Source organism: Hevea brasiliensis, chromosome 8 (assembly GCF_030052815.1).
Source record: "Hevea brasiliensis isolate MT/VB/25A 57/8 chromosome 8, ASM3005281v1, whole genome shotgun sequence".
NCBI lineage: Eukaryota > Viridiplantae > Streptophyta > Magnoliopsida > Malpighiales > Euphorbiaceae > Hevea > Hevea brasiliensis.
Genome location: NC_079500.1, coordinates 90,694,311 through 90,718,343, shown reverse-complemented (window position 1 = coordinate 90,718,343; position 24,033 = coordinate 90,694,311). Strand labels below are relative to the sequence as shown.

Genomic DNA, 24,033 nt, shown 5'->3' with positions numbered 1-24,033 from the left:
TTGTGTTTACAGGTCGGGTGAGTCAAAAACTCTCCGTTGAAAGGTCCATTTTATGGCCGGACTCTGTCCGGTTGATTTCTTGAAATTGGGCCTAAATGGGCTGTAACACCCTAGGCAAATCCCACATCGGCAAAACACGGGAGAGATGCTGGGTTTATAAGTTGGCCGTTCGTAACCCCTATTGACGCGTTTTAAAACCGTGAGGGCTTCGGCCCAGAGCGGACAATATCACTAGTGGGCCAAGCCGTTACATTTGTGGTATCAGAGCCGCTCCGCGTGCAACCTTGAGCGATGATGGGGCAAACCTCAGCGAGGACGCTGAGTCCCATAAGGGGGGTGGATTGTAACACCCTAGGCAAATCCCACATCGGCAAAATACGGGAGAGATGCTGGGTTTATAAGTTGGTGGTTCGTAACCCCTATTGACGCGTTTTAAAACTGTGAGGGCTTCGGCCCAGAGCGGACAATATCACTAGTGGGCCGGGCCGTTACATGGGCCTGAGAGTTGGGTTAATGAATAGTTAGGCTTACTACGGGCCTCGGGGGCTTTAGGTTGGCCCAGATTCTAGTGCCGGTCCAGCCCATAGGTTGAGTCGTGACAATTATATTATTTAATCTCTTATTTTAATTTACAAACTGTTTAGTCTATTTTATTAACTTTTATATTAGTCAAATGATAAAAAATCATTATAGTTAGTGATTGAACAAGATAGATTTAAAATTAAGAGAATTAAATAGTTATATTATTCAAATTACAAGAATTAAACGGTTGAGTTGAGAAAAAAAATTTTACTTTAAAATAATGAGAAAGACTAAATAATTTATGTATATAAATTAAAAAATAGATAAATTAAATAATATATTTTTTAAAAATATAAAAAATTAAATAATTAATTTCATTAAAATGAATGGAATAAATAGTATTGTTTCCTTAAATTTATCAACTAAACTAAATTTCCAAAACAATATACATTTTTTTTTTTCTTTCTCCTCATGGCAACTATCGTAACATCAGTTAGAGGCTTCAAATCCCTCTTTAACATTGCCTTGGCCCTGCAACTCTTCATTTAACTTCCGCTGTGCTTTGAACTCCCATTTGGCCCTGGTTTTCCCCTCTTCTCATCACTATGGTCTCCTCATCTTTGCCCATGGTTTTGGTTTTCCAAAACCAAAAGTTTAATTTGATAGATTTTCAATATATAATTTAGATTTTTTTTTCTCTTATCTATATACACTATAACAAATGTTAGATTTAACAACAATAATTTTTATTGTTAAATATATAAAATTTACTGTTATAAGTTTATGATAGTAATATATTAATTGTTGTACATTACTGCTATAAAATTATGATCGTGGGTATTTTATAATAAAATCATAATTATTGTAAAAGAAAAAATAATTATTGACAATAATAATTATTACTGCAAAAATTTTTTAACAAAAACGACGATTATTGTCATATCTTTTTTATAAATCATTAACAATAATCATTTATGTTGCTATGTGTATTCTATTAGTACTAACGTTTGTTGGAGTGATAGATGTTGAAATATAGTACAATTTGAAAGTGATAAAAAAATATATTTTATTTGTTATTTTAATAAATGAACTATAAATGATACAATCTAATTTCTTACAATGTGATTTTAAAAAAAAATCGTGTAATTAACTCATAAAAAATCCAATACAATTGTTCTTTATAATTGGAAAATTTTTGAAAATGAATTTTTATGGTAATAGAACTAATACATTAGTTGTTATTTGTAGTTAGTGATAAATTAATGTTGTAACAAATTTAATTTGTAGGGAAAAAAGTTTTTTTTTTTTTTTTAAATTTAATAGAGGCTCAATCGATTGAGTGACAATTTATGAGCTATATAACGAGAGGTAGCTATCTCTATTCTCATAATAAAAGTGAATTATCTTGTAATGGGTAGTTGAGGAAAGTTGAATTTGGAATCTTCCATTTTTTACAACTTAAAGATGAAAGAAGACCAACCAAATAGAGAAAAAGTTTTTTTGTTTCTAAATGATATTATCAGATAAATATATTTAATTTGAAAGATAAACATGGAGGCAAAATAATAGATGCTTCAAACTATCAATAGCAAACTGATCTCAGTAATTTCTTCTGAACACAATTTAAAGACAAGTAAATAAATTTTTGAGACAAATATTTATGCCTTTATAAATAATTTTTGTTGTAGTTTTATATGAAAATGAATTATTTGTTATATTTTTAAAATTAATTTTACTATTAATTAAGAGAGTAACAAATGGTAGAATCAAACTTGTGAATAAAAATCTCTTTTCCTATTAATTAAATCACTTCTTACTTATAAAAAAAAATGTATAGAGGATTATATAATTTTTTTTATTTTATTATTATCAAAGAAATTGGGCAAATTTTAGGGTTTATTTTATATTTCAGAAATGAATTGTTTTCAGAAACATGTTGTGTAAAAAGGTTTTTGAAAAATTATTTATTTTTTATCATTTAATTACAATACTAAGTTCAATTATAAATCATTTTCTATTATTTAGAATGTATAAAAAATTATTATTATTATTATTTTATAAATAAGACTATGAAAATTTTTGGTGATTTTTCAAAATCCTACCCATCCTTTTTTTTTTTTACTTTTTTATTAAAAAAATAAATCTTTGAAGTTGCTGTATATTATCTTTTGTTGGGTAAATTTTATAGCCTGTCTCTAAATTTTATCTTATATTTTACTTTTATTTTGTAATTTTTTAATTTGCTACTAAAAAACTTTAAATTTTAAGTTTATTTCATAAAAAATCCCTTTCATATGTAATAATAGATTTGTATATTAAAAAATTTCTAAGTTACAGTACCATGTTTATAAATACAATTTCAACAACACTTTTCTATAGAAGGTAAATTCTTTCATTTTTAGAAAACAACTCATTGTGATGGCATCGACAATTTTATGATAGGTTCAGATGATATTTAAAATGACTAATGTTTTTGAATGTGAGAAAAAAGAAATAAAAAAAAAAATTCATTGCTTTTTTAACATTTTAATTTGAAAACCTGTCATAGCATGCTAGAGTAATTTTTGTAAAATAAAATTAAAATTTATAGTTTTTTTATTAAAGTATAAAAATTACCCCATCTTTCACTGATGGTAAGCTCTTTTCTCTTTTATTATGTTTTTTATAATTCTTTTCTCTTTTATTTTTGATAAAATGGGCAAGTCATTTTCTTTTTATTTATTTATCAAGATAATATTTTATCTAATTTATTTCGTTTCTTTCCACTTTTAAATTTTTTTTTATATATTTTTGTTACCTCTTGTCTAGTGATAGTTTTGTCCTATTTATATAAGAGTTTTTTTTTTTTCTTCTTTATATGGGAGTTATGTTCTTCTTATTATGAGACTTTCAATTCTTGAGAGAAATCAATTATGATATTAATTAAAAAATTGCAGTTTGATATAACTTCTAATGGTTGATCCGCCTATTATATCACATAAATAGGGAATTGCATTAACACGTAGTTATTAATAATTTTTGTCACGACCCAACCTATGGGCCGGACCGGCACTAGGACCTGGGCCAGCTTAAAGCCCCCGAGGCCCGTAGTAAGCCTAACTATTCCTCAAATCCATAACCAGGCCCACAATTTAGGCCCAATATGCATATAAAATAATTTAAATCAAACTGTTATAATTTCATTTCGGGCCAACTTAGCCCACAAATTTTCAGAAACTAAAATCAGGGGAGCCCCTCTCAACCCTGTTACCTCACTTACAAACTGTTTAAATACCATACAAATCTTCATTTATTAATCTTAAAAATTTAAATTAACACAACCTCTACCAAGGTCCACACTATTTCTAACACATGCGGAGTTCTAGATTTTAAATTTAGAAAAAGATAGTAAAACAATTAAATAATTGACGTTAAACCTGCGAGGAAGAAAACAGGTTGTTCTGTAAAATAACTCCTCCTGTGGCCTGGAAAAATATTGAACAGGAGTAAGCGTTCGACGCAGAGAGTAAAATATCAATTTTAACCATAATCTCTATAACTATCTGAAACTAATGCACCCTGTAGAGTGAAATGCAACATCAACATCATATTCACATCATAGCATCAAAAAGGTAATTTGGAGCACTCACACACCTGTAGTATCAATCATAACATATGGGGTGATCCCTATCTGACTCTCTTAAATCCAACCAGGTGCCCGAATTACTCAAGCTCGGACTTCCACTTAATAACCAAATCGAGGTCCCAGAATTACTCAAGCCGTGACTACCCCTCGAAGGATCAGTCCCAATTACTCAAGCGTGGATCGCCGTCCTATCCATAGTCCACACCACATCACACGCACGCCAACGCACGCTCCAAATTACCACAACAACATCCATGGCACATCAACGATTATGAATGCAACATAAATCGTGCCTAGAGTTTAACTACATAAATATATACATATAAGTGATGCATGGGCATCTTGAACATATAATAATATCGAAATTACAATTAAAATTAATATTTTACTCACAAGATAATCGATGACCATTGTGGTCTTTGGATGTAGAAAAATAGTGACCTCGATCACCTAATAATTAAATTATAAATTTATTAGTACTAAGTTAAGATAAAACTCTAAAAGGCAATAGATGACCTAATTCATGCCGAAAATCCCAGTGAGTTTCCCTATACCTGACCCAACCCGCAAAAAGGCTCAAATAGCACTTCTAAATTCTCAATTTCCACAACCACATCTCATCAATATCACATGGCCCCTCCCCTCCAAATCGACAATACTCAAAATCTCAAAAATTACGTTTTAGTCCCTATAATTGACATTTTTAAAAATCCACTTAAACAAGCTCTAAAATTCTAAAATTTTGCCCATGATCCTTAATAATATTATAAGGCTATTGCAAAATGAATTGTAATTTTCTAATCACCCATGAATATTTTATTCAAGAATTTTACTCGATTCCATAAGTTTCCAACAGCTAACATATTCCTAATTCAACCTAATTAAATATTCACATATTTAAACCTCCATCCTCAAGCTCCAACCAATTATATAAAATTTAATTATCTTAATTTCAATTAATCTTATATGCCCACATGCTAAAAATATAACTAAAATCCATCCATATTTCTCAAAAAATATTCTACGATCACCAAAAAATTCAACTAACACCATAGAATATCTCCAAAAAATTTTACTTTCATCATATATTTTTCTTAGAATTTTTCTCCAATTTTTCCTGTTTAAGAAACACTGTATTTATACTCCACAGACAGAGAAATAATAAGAATTGTCTTACTCGAAGTTTATCTGTGTCTCAAAAATTCCAAAAATTTATGAGGAAGCCTCTGGAAGTTGAACCATCTCCATAGCTCACCGGAGCCACCGCCGGCACCACCGCGCACGGTGGCCGGTCGCCGGCGACATTTACCGAATCTGATCATACCACCATGTTCCTCTCCTCTTCCTCAGTCCATATGTGGTCTCGGATCGTTGATCCAACGGTCGGATCGTCGTAGATCTGACGAAAAAGCTTGAAAAACCCGAAACTTCTCTCCTCCATATCTCACTCATCTGACCTCCATTTGCTTCAAAATTGGTATCAAAAGAAAGCTCTCGGAACAAGCTTTCCAACGCCACCGGAATCGCCTCGATCGGACGTCGGATGAAGCCGGAATCGCGCCGGAAAGCCGCTGCCCACTGTGCGCGCGTTTTCTCTCTCTTCTCCCTCCCTTGCCGCCGTTTCTGGTGGTTATGGCCGTCGCCGGCCGGTGGGGAGCTGCTTGGGACGTCGCCGGCCGGTCACCGGAGAAAGGAAGAAGAAGAAGAAGAAAGGGAAGGAGAGGGAAAGAAGAGAAATGGGGGGGGGGGGTCCTCCTCCCGTTTTTCTTTTGAAAATTTTTTTTTTTTTTATAAAATGTCACACTGGGTTTTCCCACGCCAATTCCCATCAATCAATTTTTTTTTTTTTTTTTTTTAAGGGTTGTTACATTCTTCCCCCCTTAAGAAAAATTCGTCCTCGAATTTTCGAATAAACAAGAGATATGGAAAAGAATATTATCGAAATAAGTGCAATCATTACTCCTCCAGCTATGCAGATATTGGTAAAACATTTATTCTTCGAACTCTTCGTATATTATATATGACATTTACCGCTCTCTGATTCTACTATTCATTGACCATTTTTCTGACATTTCAAGTATTTGCTACACTTAACTGTTCTTGACTTGATGTCTCATAACTTCAATCGACTTTGGTGCTTACCTCACTTTTATTACGCCTCAACATGTCTCTTGGTGACTTCAGTCATCATTCCTTTGTTTTAATAATTTCTGTTTTCCCCAATGACATAACTTATGTTCCTTGTTCCATGGTATCCTATGAGTAGCTTTCCTGTAGCACCTAATCTAGGCATCTTGTTCGAGATCTTCACTCTTCTTATGATCTCAGTGGTCAATACCTATAAATCTTCTCCTCCCATGATACTTCAAATTTTTTAATCTCCTTTTGTGTCATTACTAAGGTACTTAGACCAACCTCTGTCCATTTTATGTAACCAGTCAGGTAGAGTCTCCTCCAAGGGCCAAGTGTATTATTTATCAATATTGAAAAGTGAACTGGGTCTCTCCTTCTAGGTAACCAAAGTGTTTATATTCCCTGACAACTCAATCCATGCAACTTTATCGATTCTCACTCCTTCTCTGGAATGGAAATATCTAGACTTCTTCCTTTAGCTTCTTAGTATGTGGCCTACTTCTGACACATTGGCACTCAGATCGAGGCTCCACTACTCCCTTAATCTATTATCTTATAATAACTTACTTTAAACATCTCTTAGTGTGGTCCTAGCATACCTATTCCTCCTTATCCTCGTCATTATAACTAGCTTTACAAGCTTTCTTCCTAACCTTTGGATCTCATCCACTTCCTTTTTCCTATTTCTGCTATTGTTGATATCCTTTCAACCTACTGCATTTATTCCTAAATCTTAATTCCATTTCACCCTTACACCTTTTTCCTTCAAGGATGTCCATCCCATCATCAACTTTAACTTTCATTTTATTTCTTAGTTTTATCTTAATTATCAGTTCTATTACTTCGAGAATTCCAACCTTACGATTTACTCCTACCAGCACATTCTTCACCTTATGTAACACTTATAATTAACTACAGAAAATTCTTTTTGTATTCCCTTTTTCCAACTTAACTATCAGAACATTATCATTCCCCACTAACCTCAGAAGGAAATTGCTCATCCTGGATGGATAGGAGCCCCTGAAACTATAAGTTCCATCTGAACTAACACGGCTGTGGGAAATGTGTACCATGCCTTAATTCTAAATAAAATACTTCATGTGTTCATTCTCCTTAATATAATCACATATACTGCCTATAGCTTTCTAAACTTCAACCTCAAATTATCCATCAGCAACAATTTCATCTATTGAAACTCATCCATAAATAGTACTTCATCTAGCTCATGGTTTAAAACAGTCGCAAGCCTTAGTAGCTAACTCAATTTAACTCCTGCCATTACTCTGATCATCCTTTCATACTTAACATTAGGTATGCACTTACTGTCATTCTCATATCACGAAATTGTATATGAATTAGTGCCTACCAAACTCTCAAATAACTAGGTCTCCTTGACTCAGTCTCTGTTCCTTATATAACCTTCTAGAACCAAAAGCACAAGCTAAAATTGAAAAGAAAGAAAAATACTCTTATATTCAACTACGCTCGATTGTCCATATAATAATGTTTAACCTATGTTTCTTGGTTTTTCTCTCCAAATTTCATTATCTCCTAGCACAATTGTGCTCTACCTATAAGGTATCATCTGCATGAACCCTTTACCGTACCATTGTCCTTTCTGACATAATATTTTATATTTTATTAACTTTACTTATACTCGACCTATGATTCATATCTATCATCGTTTCTATTGTGCCCTAAACTTTTGTTGATTCCTGAAAAATTTCTCTCACTAATAAATTCTTCCAACACCAATTTCACCCTTATCTATGGTCATTAATTTGATCCTTGAACTTGCTAGTGATTTATAACCATCCATACTTGTCACTTTTCATTCTACCCCTACTGTTGTTCTGTCGTTATTACTTCACTGCAAAGTGATTCTGTTGATCACACTAAAAATGTTTGCCTGACATTCATAACGAACCTCTAACTACCTTCTCACTATCTCAAAAGTCTAACCTAAAACTTATGTGTCATTATCTATAATTCTTTCCACTCATCATACCTATTTGATCCCGTAGACTGACTTTTATTCAACTTACTATTTACTAACTTCTTTTTCTCTACCTAATTAGGTAGTCCGCAATACCATCGCACACCTTCTAGCATTTACTCATTATTATGTTATTCCATACCTCCATCACTATTCTCACTAATGTGGTCCCATTTTGGGTTTTCCATCCTTGTCATTCTCCTTGCCAAGAATAACACTGAGTCTACCCTATATCTTAACTTTATTCCGTTTATTACGCGCCCTTCAGATTGACCTATCATACATTTCCTTTGTCTTACCCAAAATACAACTTGACTATTCTATCCCTGGTTTCATTCTTCTTCCTAACATGACAGCTGTACTTGCTGACTATATCTTTCAGAGTCTCTACCGCGTTATCACATATATGTGCTACTCAGATTTGGTCCTTTGACCACTCTAGCTGGTATTCCCACTGGCATTTAGATTATATTGCATCTGCAATCAATTGTCCAAACTTTAGATTACGTACTTTTTCTATCCATTGGCCTTCTATAATTTATCTTTGCTAATTTATTTCTCTTAACACTATTATAATTAGATTATACTATTATTTTGATCAATATGAAGTTAGAAAAGAACTCAGGAAATTGCGGTCATACCTTTATCGTATGATTTCTATTCTTATCCTTTAGCTTACATAATACCTTTACTACCTCGAGAACTGATTCTGCAGTAATTTTATTTATTTGTTATTATTATTATTATTATTATTATTATTATTATTATTATTATTATTATTATTATTATTATTATTATTATTATTTTCCATGTTTACTCAATTTGCCAAAACTTAAGATTCCGGGCACCCAAACCCGTCATCCAATTCAAAGGATTTACATCCATCGTGATCTGATTATATATGATTCCTATAATGAAACTTGTATCCTCTGCGGGATACCCGAGCCAACTACTCTCTACCACACTCTACAGTCCCATGTACCCACTATTTGGTTGGTCACCATCATTAGTAATAACTTTCGATCCCTTCTGAAAAGATAGGACTACACCCTAACTTGCTGCAACAAAGGTACTACATTTACCACCTTGCCCAAACCATGTCAAATTAATGACTCTCCTATCATATCATATCTCTGTGAATCATCAATTCATAGTTTTGACCGTCCCTAGGTAGTAGGGTTGCACTTTACACCTTGCTAATACACACAAGGTATCCTATTCTCACTAAGTTCTAAGCAAAACATCTGTCATTCTGCAAAAATGATCCAAAATTCCATACTGAAGACTAGATGGTCTCACTCTATAGGTGTCACTTTTACTTTGCAACTAGTCCGAAACCTCTGGTCTGATGGCAACTCTTAATGCAACTTTAGCTCATGCTAGGGTAACCGAGTCATTGACTCTAGTTACCACCTAACTGTAACCTTTCGATATTCTAGCTCTAGACTCTTAACCAGGAGTTCCCAACTCCTCTGCAGATATAGAACTGCATTGCGGTATTCTTTGTACCAAAACAGAGGCCATCAGTAAACACCCTCATTATGGAGCACCACGGGGATGCACGCAGCTCTACACAATAATCTCATGTCGATCTTGTGTCTGACTACAGAGCAGACATTGAGAACATTGTATAGTTACTACGATACGTCCTGACAGACTAGGTCTCCTAATCTCTTATCTCTCTTGAATATTCTATTATCACAAACTTATTCTAACTGGGTCATCCACTGATGACTGCCAGCAGTGTTATCCTCATCCTTATCTAGGGCAACTGTACTTTCAAGACTCACCTTTATGTACTCGTGCCTTGCACGAAATGGGCACACCATTTAAACCCATACTGACAAAAAATATAACATTTCTTGGAGTACGTATCCTCATGATAAATCTCACATGTCTACTAACTCTATTTCACATTTCTGTGTACTCCACGAAAATCAAGACACTAACTGAGGTAATCTTATATTTCCCGAGGTATAACGTAGAATCTAGAAACAAGGAATTACAGGAAAAGACGAAACAGAATCCTATACTCCGCATGTAACATCCTAACAAGACTCCTTTTTCACTCCTAATTATATTATTTCCCATGAATCTAGAGCCTAAGCTCTGATACCACATTTGTCACGACCCAACCTATGGGCCGGACCGGCACTAGGACCTGGGCCAGCTTAAAGCCCCCGAGGCCCGTAGTAAGCCTAACTATTCATCAAATCCATAACCAGGCCCACAATTTAGGCCCAATATGCATATAAAATAATTTAAATCAAACTGTTATAATTTCATTTCGGGCCAACTTAGCCCACAAATTTTCAGAAACTAAAATCAGGGGAGCCCCGCTCAACCCTGTTACCTCACTTACAAACTGTTTAAATACCATACAAATCTTCATTTATTAATCTTAAAAATTTAAATTAACACAACCTCTACCAAGGTCCACACTATTTCTAACACATGCGGAGTTCTATATTTTAAATTTAGAAAAAGATAGTAAAACAATTAAATAATTGATGTTAAACCTGCGAGGAAGAAAACAGGTTGTTCTGTAAAATAACTCCTCCTGTGGCCTGGAAAAATATTGAACAGGAGTGAGCGTTCGACTCAGAGAGTAAAATATCAATTTTAACCATAATCTCTATAACTATCTGAAACTAATGCACCCTGTAGAATGAAATGCAACATCAACATCATATTCACATCATAGCATCAAAAAGGTAATTTGGAGCACTCACACACCCTGTAGTATCAATCATAACATATGGGAGCTGATCCCCTATACAGCTCTCTTAAATCCAACCTGGTGCCAGCGAATTACTCAAGCTCGGACTTCCACTTAATAACCAAATCGAGGGTCCCAGCGAATTACTCAAGCCGTGAGTACCCCTCGAAGGATCGGGTCCCAGCGAATTACTCAAGCCGTGACTGCCCCGTCCTATCCATAGTCCACACCACATCACACGCACGCCAACGCATGCACACTGCTCCAAATTACCACAACAACATCCATGGCACATCAACAGTTATGAATGCAACATAAATCGTGCCTAGAGTTTAACTACATAAATATATACATATAAGTGATGCATGGGCATGCTGAACATATAATAATATCGAAATTACAATTAAAATTAATATTTTACTTACAGTACACCGATGACCATTGTGGCTGCTGGATGCAGAAAAATAGCTGACCTCGATCACCTAATAATTAAATTATAAATTTATTAGTACTAAGTTAAGATAAAACTCTAAAGAGGCAATAGACAGCCTAATTCATGCCGAAAATCGTGAGTTTTCCTATACCCTGACCTACCCAACCTGCAAAAAGGCTCAAATAGCACTTCTAAATTCTCAATTTCCACAACCACATCTCATCAATATCACATGGCCCCTCCTGGGCCCTCCAAATCAGACAATACTTAAAATCTCAAAAATTACGTTTTAGTCCCTATAATTGACATTTTTAAAAAATCCACTTAAACAGCTCTAAAAATTCTAAAATTTTGCCCCGCGGTCCTTAATAATATTATAAGGCTATTGCAAAATGAATTGTAATTTTCTAATTACCCATGAATATTTTATTCAAGAATTTTACTCGATTCCATAAGTTTCCAACAGCTAACATATTCCTAATTCAACCCAATTAAATATTCACATATTTAAACCTCCATCCTCAAGCTCCAACCAATTATATAAAATTTAATTATCTTAATTTCAATTAATCTTATATGCCCACATGCTAAAAATATAACTAAAATCCATCCATATTTCTCAAAAAATATTCTACGATCACCCAAAAATTCAACTAACACCATAGAATATCTCCAAATAATTTTACTTTCATCATATATTTTTCTTAGAATTTTTCTCCAATTTTTCCTGTTTAAGAAACACTGTATTTATGCTCCACAGACAGAGAAATAATAAGAATTGTCTTACCCGAAGTTTATCTGTGTCTCAAAAATTCCAAAAATTTATGAGGAAGCCTCTGGAAGTTGAACCATCTCCATAGCTCACCGGAGCCACCGCCGGCACCACCGCGCACGGTGGCCGGCCGCCGGTCGCCGGCAACATTTTCCGAATCTGATCATACCCCCATGCTCCTCTCCTCTTCCTCAGTCCATATGTGGTCTCGGATCGTCGATCCAACGGTCGGATCGTCGTAGATCTGACGAAAAAGCTTGAAAAACCCGAAACTTCTCTCCTCCATATCTCACTCATCCGACCTCCATTTGCTTCAAAATTGGTATCAAAAGAAAGCTCTCGGAACAAGCTTTCCAACGCCACCGGAATCGCCTCGATCGGACGTCGGATGAAGCCGGAATCGCGCCGGAAAGCCGCTGCCCACTGTGCGCGCGTTTTCTCTCTCTTCTCCCTCCCTTGCCGCCGTTTCTGGTGGTTATGGCCGTCGCCGGAGGGTCGCCGGCCGGTGGGGAGCTGCTTGGGACGTCGCCGGCCGGTCACCGGAGAAAGGAAGAAGAAGAAGAAGAAAGGGAAGGAGAGGGAAAGAAGAGAAATGGGGGGGGTCCTCCTCCCGTTTTTCTTTTGAATTTTTTTTTATTTTTTTTTTTTATAAAAATGGCTGCTGTGACAGTGGGAAAACCCACTGTCACACGCCAATTCCCATCAATCAATTTTTTTTTTTTTTTTTTTAAGGGTTGTTACAATTTTAATATATATATATATATATATATATATATATAAATAATGTAATATTTTAAATTTTTTTATTAATTATTTAAATTTTATTTTCATTATTTTTATTTCTAAAACTTTGTAATAAAAATTTCATAACAGAAATTATCAAAATATATCTATATATAAAATGAATATAATTATATGTTAATATATTGTAAGTTGTCTTATAATAATGGCTACTTATTGTACTATTAATAGAGTAATTATTAAATAATTTATCATTATATATAATAAAGAATGCTACTTGATAATACTATGAAAGAAAATGCCACGTATTAATTACGTGATAATATTTTAAGAAAGATGCTACGCTTCAAACTCTTGAGAATATTTTTTAATTTATATATATTTTTTTAATTTTAACATATAAAAGTAATGTATTGTTTAAAATTTTTTATTAATTATTTTAAATTTTATTTTTATTACTTCTATTTCAAACTTTTTAATAAAGATTTTATAATATAAATTATTAAAGTCTATCTATATATAATATAGATATAAATTTACATAATTAATATATTGTAGTATTAATAGGGTAACTATTGTAGTATATATTAATATATTATAAGTTACTTTATAATAAAAATTACTAATTCTTGTAGTATTAATAGGATAACTATTAAATAATTTATAACTTATATATAATGGAGAATACCACATGGAAACACTATGAAAAAGAATGCTACATTTAGGGGTGAGCAGATTTTGGTTCAAATCGAACAATCGAATCAAATTAATTCGGTTCAATCAGTTTGATTTTAAAATTCAATATGTTCGGTTCAATTTTATATTATAAAAATTTCAAGTATTTCGCTTCAGTTTGATTTTAAAGAGAAAAAAAAATCAGTTAAACCGAACTGCATAGTAATTTTATATATTCAAATCGAATTAATTTTTGAATTGATTTATTTTTATGGGGAATTTATGAATTATATTTAATTATATATATATATATATATATATATATATATATATATATATATATATATATATTGTTTAATTTCATTGATTAATAGTTATTATGTTCAAACCAAAGTCAAAATTAGATCAAATAACTTAAAAATCAAGTCTAAATTAAAAAAAATAAAAAATCAAAACTGATCAATTTGAACCGAACCAAACCGGAATAGAACAGTTCGATTCGATTCAATTTTCATCTATTTTTGTTCGATTCGATTTCTAAAATATATAATTCGATTTTTATAATTTAATTCGATTTGGTTCAGTTCGAACTGAATGCTCACCCCTAGCTACGTGTAAGAACTGAATGCTCACCCCTAGCTACGTGTAAGAACTGAATGCTCACCCCTAGCTACATGTAAGCCACGTTATAATACTACAAAAGAAAATGTCACGTGTCAAATTTTTGAAATAATCTTTCTACTTTATATAGATAATATATAAATTAGGGAATTGTTGGTGCATACTTGTTTTTTACTTATAATTTTGATACATAAATAATTTTAATTTATATTTTTTAATTTCAATATAGGAAAATAAAATAATATTTTTAAACTTTTTATTAATTATTTTACATTTTATTTTATTACTTTTTATAGAGACAAACTTTTGTTCCTCAAACTTTTTAATAAAAATTTTATAATAAAAATATTAATTAAAAATATTAATAAAAATATTAATTAAAAATATATAATCATTTGAAGTTGGTTCAATCATATGATTAATTTCATCATTTTAAATATTACAATTTTGTTAAATTCTCTTAATATATTAAAGAAATATAATATATTCAAATATTATTTTTATTTACTAATATTAATATTATTCTTAAAAGTAATATTAATTATCTAAAAAGGCATAAATATAATAAAAAAATAAAATTATATATATGTACTAATTAAAATTATATGTATATTTAATAAATATATGTTAATATATTATAATTTATCTTATAATAATACTTACTTATTGTAATATTAAAAGCGTAACTATTAAATAATTCATAACTTACATATACATAATTAGAGAATTAATAATTTAATTATAATTTAAAATAATTGAATAACTAATAAATTAAATAAATTATATTTTATAAATAAATAGTTACTTGACATAATTGATAATTTTATGTGGCAACATAAAAAAAACTTATATATATATAATGGTAAAACATCGATTATATGAAATTTTCTAATAAACAAAAAGATGCAATGTCTTTAATTTGGTGAATTTTCATGATGAGAATAGTACCTTAGTTTTAATTTTGAATTAAAGTGTAGTTATTAGTAATATGAAAAATAATGTAATTTTGATATTTTAAATTTAAAAAAAAGATTTTATTATAAATGTTGTATAGCTTTATTTATAAATAAAAATGATATTTTTACTCTAAGAAAAAGACTGAAAATATTAACATTTGTAAAACTTTTGTATTATTCTATTATGTGTTTAGTAAAAGGCTAAAAATTAAAGATTAAATATTATTTTTGTATATTTTAATTTTTTAAAAGAGTAATTATTAATTTAGATTATTAAATTTAATTATTAAAAATATATAAATATTAATAAAATAAAAAATTAATTAATTTTTTTAATTATCTAAATAAAAATTATAAATAATAATTACCATTTATTAATCTCATATTAAATACCCTGATAAATAATTCATTTGAACTGCAGTTAGCAGCATTTTTGGTATCTTTGGGATTGCTGTTAAAGTTGTTAAGAATAATATCTTATTAATATATTAGTTAAAAATTATTAAAAACTAATTTTGAATTAAAATAATATATTTTAGTTAGAAAATTTTATGAAAGTTAAATAGTTTTTTTAAATTACTTTTTAATAACATTTGACAAATATATTTGAATCACAATTTCTAACATTTTTATTTTATCAGAATTATTTTAATTATATCTTTAATTTATTATAAAATAAAATAAATCATATCTTGGCCATCAAATCAATAATTTAAGTAATCAAATGCATATTTAATAAAGCAGGAAATTAAAAATTCAAATTTCGGTGTTCTTACCTCTTTAAAAATTTTAAAAATTTAAAAAATAAATTAGACTAATTAGTATTTTCTTTTTACGTTAAAATCAATTGAAAATACTTTCTTTAAAACTTAAACATTATATTTATTTTATTTTATTAAATTGAATCAATTCAACCAGTAATGTATGCATCATTTAGACTTGGGAGATCAATGATGGATGCAATATTCAACCCTAGTTATCTTACATTTAAACCTAAAGTAGCGAATGACAAACATAATATTTAACTTAGATGCCTTTTGATGTGTTTCACTCATAATTTTATTTTTTTTTAAATTTATTTTTTGTTGCTTAGATGAAAATTAAAAAAAAAAAATATAAATGGTTACTTCTTTTTAATTTAATTAGAGCTAATAAAAACAGACTTTTAAGTTTGTAGAATACATGCTTATTTAGATAAATATATCAATATTTTAAATATTTTTTTAAAAAAGATCTTTAGGAGTTAAAAATAAGAGTTTATTAAATATATGTCTATATTCAACTTACTCTCAATTAAAAAAATTAAAATTTTAGTGGAGAGTAACTCAAATGCATGGATATTATATATTTTTGTATCTAAAATATAAGAGACAGTGAAATTATTAAAACCATATTAGGAATAGGACCATACTAATTTTTATGGGTTAACCCATCTTGATAGGAGGCCCAAATTCCAACCTTCATTAACAGTTTTATTATTCTCACTTCCATTTAGTTCATTTTCTCTGTGTGAATTATGGCTATCGTTTGAAATAAATTATTTATAAGAAAATAATTTAATTGAATTTTTATATAATTATATTTTTAAATAATTTTTTAAAAATTAAAAATAATTAAATTTTTACATTTTAAACATGAGAATATAATGAAAATAAATTAATATTGAATTTTTATAAAACTCCAGATTTAGATTTCAAATAGGAAGTATATGTTTATAACAATAGGAAAAAAAATATTTTTCATTTTTAATTAACTAGGTAGGTGTATTGTCTCAATACTTTTTTGAATAATATTGAATTGATGCATTCTAAAATAACCCTTATTTAAATAATAATATTTAATTATGATAATTAACTAATTAATTGACATTGTTAGATGTTCTTGTATGCATAAGGGTATAATTTTTCTGCCTTTCAATTTGAAGAAGATTTCATTCTTATTTAATGAATAATCATTTACTGTAAAAAAAAAACTTTATCATTTTTAATTAAAAAAATTAAATTAATAAATTTTAATTTAATGATATTAGAATTATTTTTATAATGATTAGATTTCAAATTTAAATTTCAATAAGAAGTATACTAAAAAAATATATATTTGAAGGTGTATTTTGAGAGAAGGTTTGATAAGATAGTGAAAGATTTTTTAAAATTTAAGATAATGGATTAATTTTTTAGGATATTTTAAGTTTTTTATTAGATTATCTTTTCAATTAGGATCATTTATTAATGATTGGATACATTCAAATTTGAAACCATGAATAATACAATATTAATTCCATTATAGCATGGGCCCAAAAATTGCTTACTCATTAAGACAAACTCATTGCTATTTGCTTTGTGAAAGAACTATGGGTTACTTGAGGGCTTTAAGTTGCTGATTTTTTTTTATTATTTTTAATTAAAATTTGAATTCAAAATTTAATAATCTTAAAAATGATTTTAATATTAATAAATATATTTATATATTATTGATGATGTCTATAAATTATAACACTTAAGAAAGCCACAAAATTTGGCACATAGAATACACTTTTATATTCTGTTACAAAATCAACAACTTTACATACTAACCATTAAGGTGTTATAAATAACCTTTACTCATATTGTTGATCAGCCCAAATTGAATATTGAAAACAAAATGTAGGTTGTTAAGGCTTCCAAGTAGGTGATAGAATAAACATAATTCTAGCTTAAGATATATAATGTCTTCTTTTATTATTATTATTTAAAAAAAAAAAAACATAATAGATTGAATAATAATTGATAATATATAAAGCAAGCGGGAGGTAATCATCTCCTTTTTTTAATATAAAGGTGAATAATTTTAGAATAGATACATAAAAAGACTCATACTCGAGATATCTCACAAACTTAAAATCTCTCCACTCGCTCTCCCTCTTATCACTCTGTTTGGGAGAAAATAAAGTAAGGTTTTATAATGTTGACTATGGTAAAATAGGATTTTTTACGATTTTTCAAATTTTTATAATTTTTTATGTTTGAAAGAAAAGAAAAGGTTTTTTTCAAGTATTTGAAAGTTTTAAATAGAAAACATTGAAAAATGGAGATTGATTTTCAAAAAATCTTCTACTATCCCAAACACAAGTTTAAGGTTTTTAAACTTTGTGAAACTTCCTTTTACTTTAAAAACCCCCCTCCAAGCAAAGGTAAAGATTAAGCTACCCTTAATTGGTGCATAGATATTGTCTTTTTAATGTCTGCATCATCAAACTGTTTCATTATCAAGCATAACGTAGAACAAGTGTTTGTTGATTTGTTGATTAAATGCTCAATCCAACTTTCTTTAAAAATAAAAAATTTATTTCTTTCAAAGTTCAATCAAGTAGATTACTTTGTTGATTTGTTTCCTGTAATACTAATTATTATCAATGATGACCTTTAATTTGGTAGTGTTGGGTCAGATGGAGACGTTTTGCCAAATGCCCTGCCCTCATATAACAACCTATTGCATAACCCAAGATTAAGCAAGCATGCTCCATTGGGCTTAAATTGGAACTGGGTCAACCTCATTGCAATTATATCAATCCAATCAATGATTTCTTGATTGTTTTGCTTTGGGTTATATTTAGATTTTGATTTGGAAGGTAAGGAAAACGGAATCACTGACGGAGCACTCAAAGATTTTTTTTTTTTTTTTTTTTTAAATTTCTTTCCATCAAATCAAAGTTGAATCTTCCTAATGACTTCAGGATGAGTTCTGGTTTCATCCTCTTGCACCCACAGTTATGATGCTCTGTACCAACTAATCATAACCCATTAGCTATCAGAAGGATTACAAGTTAATTACCAACTAATCAAGATGTAGGCAATTCACCAAAGATTAAGATGGAATGTCCAATCCATCAGAGTAGAAGAAAAGATGACATCTTTGAGGCAATCTGTTTTATTTTTAATCTGTGCTAATGAATTGAGCAGTTAAAATCTAACACAGCTCAAGAAAAGCTTCCCCTTCTGGGGAATTGTCCCCAATTGCAATAAGCACTGAGCAGATGAGGAACCAAGATGTCTGCTGCAAATGGGGAAACACGGAATGGAAGAAAATTGTAGATAAGGAATTATAAGTTTTCAAAATCCATTACTCATTTCAGAATTTTCTACTAACAAATTGAACTGCAAAAAGAATACCCATCAAAGAAAAGGGAAAAAGAAATAAAAAGAATGCAAAAAAGAGACAGACACAGACCCTTAGTAATTAATAACCTTTAGGACCTACCCATGACTAAAACCCTAAAACTCTACTGTCCTTGAACCTTCCATTTGTCTCTAGCCCTTTTTTTCTCCCAGTTGTCTCTTACAATCCTTCTCTACTAGCTAAAATATGGTCATCTATTTCTCCTAATTCCTCCCATTCCATCCCTGTACAAAAAACCATTCAACAAAGAAATGAAACAACAGTAAGCAAATAATACAAAGACTGGAATTAAAGAGGCAGCATAGTGAGGCTTCAACTGGAAACACTGTTCTCCATGTCCTCCCTCACATGTAATCTATTGCAAGATTGCTATTGTTTGGGATAAACTCCGGCGAGTTGCTCATCATTATAGCATTTCCAGCCATACCAAGATTCTCACCGGCCTTGCTTCTCATTTCCAGGACTTTCTTATGGGAATTGGAGTGCAAGGATGGAACAAAAGTTGGACTCGCAGCAGGTCGGTATTCAGGGAAAAGCCGGCCGGATTTATAGCGAACTCCACAAGCATTGCAAAGAGTTTTAGGGCCCATTGGTCCTGCCCTCCATTGTGGTGTCTTAGTTATCTCACAATGCAAACATTTCCTAACTGCTTGTTGTGGTGGCGAATTTTGGGTTGTCTCTGCAGGACCTAATGGAACTGTAAACTTGATTTTCTTCTTCTTCTTCTTGTGTTCGGGGGCAACATGCTTTGGCAATTTGATCAAAAGTCGCGACTCAGCATAATTTTCAGAATCTGAGGGGACCTTAGGGGCAGCAAAAGTCTCAGGCTGAGGGGTCTCAGTAACAGATGAGCTGGGAGAGATAAGTTGCATAGCCGGGCGGGGAGTGAATGTAGCAGGGCGAGGACGTTTGCTACGAGCACGCCCATGCCTACCCGAACCAATGATTTCCGGCACAGTTTTCTCTCCTGAGCAGGAGCTGCTGCTTTCAAGGACAGAAACTGGACTGGAGGTCTGAAATTGTTGATGCGATGAGTTATTGTTGATGGAAGAGGACTCTTCTTTATTCATTGTGAGGCTTCCTCCAGAGAAGGAATCCTCAACAAAATTTGATAGCCATTCCAGCTGAACAATATCTTCATACTGTAACATTATAACAAAAATTGAATTAGACAACTCCAACAATAATCATATCAACAACCCACCAAAATTAATTAAGAAATTTAACCAAATTTGGTACTTAATTAATTAAATCAAATGACTAATTAGAACTATTAATTGGCATTGCACAAATAATGAATCAATTATTTAATTGATTTAAATCCACCTCAGCGCCGACAAAAAAATTTTGAAATGACCAAAAAGCCCCCAAGATGACCCCACCCAGTTCTTAATTTTTGAACTCAATTACGCGGACTTCAAGCCTGGTGATGAGTGGCGACCGAAAAACCAAATATCACATTAAAAGCAAAGCACTCATGACGTCATCACAAAGCAATCCAACGGAAGACATTAAACCACTAAAAAAATTTAAATTTATACTCACCGGAACGGATAATTCCGCCGAGAAATCAGAGCCGCTGTTATTAGAGAACACAGAGTCGGAACCCGGCAGTGAGTCTGAATGAGTAGACCAAATGCTCGGGAACGAGTTGGCGTTCCCGTTGTTATTGTTGGTAGTGGTGCAGTCGGGACCAGGGAGGCAAGCCTCTATATCGTCGGTGGGGAAGTCAAGGAGGTCGTCGATGTGGTCGAAGAAGCTGCCGCAGTCTATCTCGTCTATGAAATTTGCTGGTCCAATCATGGTTCTTCTTTAGAATGCGACTATTGTCTCTTTCTTTCTTTATTTTCCTGCAAAATTTAGGAGGAAAGGGTATTTATGAGTGCAATTATTAGGAATGGAATTGAAATGGGGTTTTCTCAATTTTGTTTGGTTACTAGGAAACTGTGAAAATCCATGAATATGTAGCAAATTCGATTGTGTAAATTCTCACAAATGTTAGAGGTGGGTTCTGCAGCTCAAGCTAGCTGGCCATTAAAGTAATTGTGAAAGGTCAAAAAGGGCAAGAACCAAGAACTGCATGATTATCTACTTTACCTTTTATAAAGATTTAAGTTCAAGATTTTTCTTTTCCTTTTTCTTTTTTCTTAAGGAAACGCAAAATTGAAGGGAATTTGGAAACATACCTTTGTTAATTTCCCAATTGGAAAATCCTCTGTTTTCCAAAGAAAAGATAAATTACTCCCAAATTCCTGCAAAGCACAAAGCAAATGCAATTATGAGAAATTGTTATCCAAAAAAAATCTCCCAAATGTTCCCAATTTTCATATTATATGCAATGTAATGAACTTGCTTAGTTATTTTTCCTCCTTTAAAACTCTCTGTTAGCTAAGAAACCAGAGGGTGACGAAGGAAGTGAAAGAGGAAAAGAGAAAATTTTCCTACTCTGTATTGGAAAATATATGTGGGTGTAATTGGCCTTTTCTTTTCCCTTGTTTTCTCAGTAAACAAACATCAAAACCTCCAAAACCTTCTTCATACTAGTGACTCAATGCATGCCGACACTACACAAAATTGAAGAACCCAAAATTTGGAAGAGAACCCACAAAAATGCAGAGCCAAACCTGAGCTAAAAAGCTCAAAATATAAATTTTCCAAGTAGCAAAATGCTGAATTTTCCTCATAATAAGCCCCCCAACTTACTCCACCATAAGACTCACCAAACAAAACAGAGTCCATTAGTGAAAGACAAGACTACCATATATTAACAACAACAAATCAGTACCTTACACAGAAGAAGAAACGGAAGGAAGGTAGAAAGAGTAGAAGTGAAGAGAAAAGAGAGAGAAAGAGAGAGAGCTCTATAAGAAGGAAAGGGCAAATGGGGTGGCAGCAGTACAAGTAGTATGAGTAGTGGTGGAAGGAGGAGGGATATTATGGTAGGTGAGCCTCCACCTTCATTGCTAGCTGGCTTTTACTCTCACTGTCTTGATATTCAAGACTTCATTTCTCTCTCCTCCAATTCCCCCCACACGGGTCCCACTCACTCTCTTCCTCCTCCCACCCCTCCACCGCTCTCTCTTTATTTTCCCACGGGTTTGGGTTCTATGTTCTTACTGCTCTTTTTTATTAATAAATTAATTTTTTCATATTTCTAAATTAATATAAATAATAATTTTAAAAATTAATAATTTAATTTTTATATTTTAATTATGTTAAATTGAATTTTTTATTCAATTCCTCTTTAATTATTTTTTAATTATCTAAAAAATTATAAAAATACCCTATCATTAAAATGAATTTCCTCTATTTTTTTAAATCAATGGTTTAACATCAACAAAATATTCATTTCATGAATAATTTTTTTAAATTAATAAAAAAATTTAATTTAAACTCAATTTAATTCAAAAATTAAAATTTATGAATTAAATTTCATGATTCTTTAATTAAATATAAATTTTAATTTCTTGATTCTAAAAATGAATATGTTTAAATTTTAATTTTTTAAATTTTAAGTTAAATTGAATTTAAATTTAAATTTAAATTTAAATTTTGAGTTAAATTAAAAAAAAAAATAAAGTAAATTAAAATTTTCTAATAAATATAGGAGTAAAATTATAAAACTTGAAGTGGTTTAACTTCTTCATTTTGACACTTTAAAATTAAAATGTACTGTTTTCAAATATAAATAAAGAAATTTTAAATTTAATTAAATCAAAATATAAATATTAAATTATTAATTTTTAAAAATGAAGAAAAATATATTAATTTTGATATAATTTAAAATAAAAGGGTAATTTATTTAATTTTTATTGGCTTAAGAATGAATTTTAATTTTAAGAAACAAATGTTAAAATTTTTAATTATGTTTACAATATTAATTTATGATAAAATTTCTAATATTTTACTATTTCATCTGTTCGGTTATTCAAGGACCGACACAGTAAGAAAACAGAACAGAAACTCTGTTATGCATGTTCGTATTTCAGACACCACGATTTGTCAGCTTGTAAGTCCTTTTTCTTTTTTAAATTTCTCCTAAAAGCTGAGAAAAATTTCGAGAAACTCAGAAGCTGAAGAGCGTGAATGCACGCTCTTTAATTAAATTTAATATTTAAAAAAAAATTAATTAAATTAAAACCTACCGCGTTGGTTAAGGTTGTAGTGGTACAGGACCGGTACCGGTGGTGCTTTGATTTTAAGGAAGTCAAAATCTGTCTGTAATGTCAATTTGTTTTCACATGGTTTTGGAATTTCCTTTGCCAGTTAAGCTTCTTTCATCAATTTAAATTAAAGTCTTTACCTTAATTTTAAAGCAATTTCCCCTCCCTTTCCTTTTTTTAATAAATTAAAATATTTTACCTATTTTTTTTCTAATTTTTATAATTTTTTTATTTTATTTATGAAATTATTTTAAAAAATATTTTTCATGTTTTCTATTATTTAGAGTATTAAAGAAAATAAATCAATAAAAATAATTCAATTTAGAATTTGACTAATGCCAAAACATGTGAAATTTGAAGGGAAAAACCGTGTGCAAGAAGCGTTAAGTGCTGCGCTGATGCAATTTTGAAGTCCTCAACTTGATTGACGCATTTTTAAGTGGAATAAGAACAATAAAAATCCCCACTCCCTTCCATTTTATTTTTTATTAAAAATCTCAATGAATTTAAGTTCTTATTAAT

The 24,033-nt window shown here is 30.7% G+C and overlaps 1 protein-coding gene and 1 long non-coding RNA gene across 4 annotated transcripts; both read right to left on the bottom strand.

The window, feature by feature from the left end:
- Positions 1-3,787: 3,787 nt before the first annotated feature.
- LOC131182346 (uncharacterized) lies at positions 3,788-5,922 on the bottom strand. The gene is made up of 2 exons (XR_009150686.1): positions 5,325-5,922; positions 3,788-3,986 (listed from the first exon to the last, which is right to left on the bottom strand). It is a non-coding gene; the product is annotated as an uncharacterized LOC131182346 (long non-coding RNA).
- Positions 5,923-19,264: 13,342 nt separating this feature from the next.
- Positions 19,265-22,415, bottom strand: LOC110671762 (GATA transcription factor 8). 3 transcript variants are annotated; one of them, XM_058151618.1, is made up of 4 exons: positions 22,134-22,415; positions 21,535-21,600; positions 20,894-21,198; positions 19,265-20,490 (listed from the first exon to the last, which is right to left on the bottom strand). In XM_058151618.1, the coding sequence occupies exons 3-4, from the start codon at positions 21,149-21,151 to the stop codon at positions 19,693-19,695; spliced, it is 1,056 nt and encodes a 351-aa protein (XP_058007601.1). In that variant the 5' UTR covers positions 21,152-21,198; positions 21,535-21,600; positions 22,134-22,415; the 3' UTR covers positions 19,265-19,692. The 3 variants fall into 3 exon arrangements, with proteins under 3 accessions (XP_058007601.1, XP_058007600.1, XP_058007602.1); XM_058151617.1 differs by having other exon boundaries at positions 21,794-22,306; XM_058151619.1 differs by lacking the exon at positions 22,134-22,415 and adding an exon at positions 21,973-22,103.
- Positions 22,416-24,033: the final 1,618 nt, after the last annotated feature.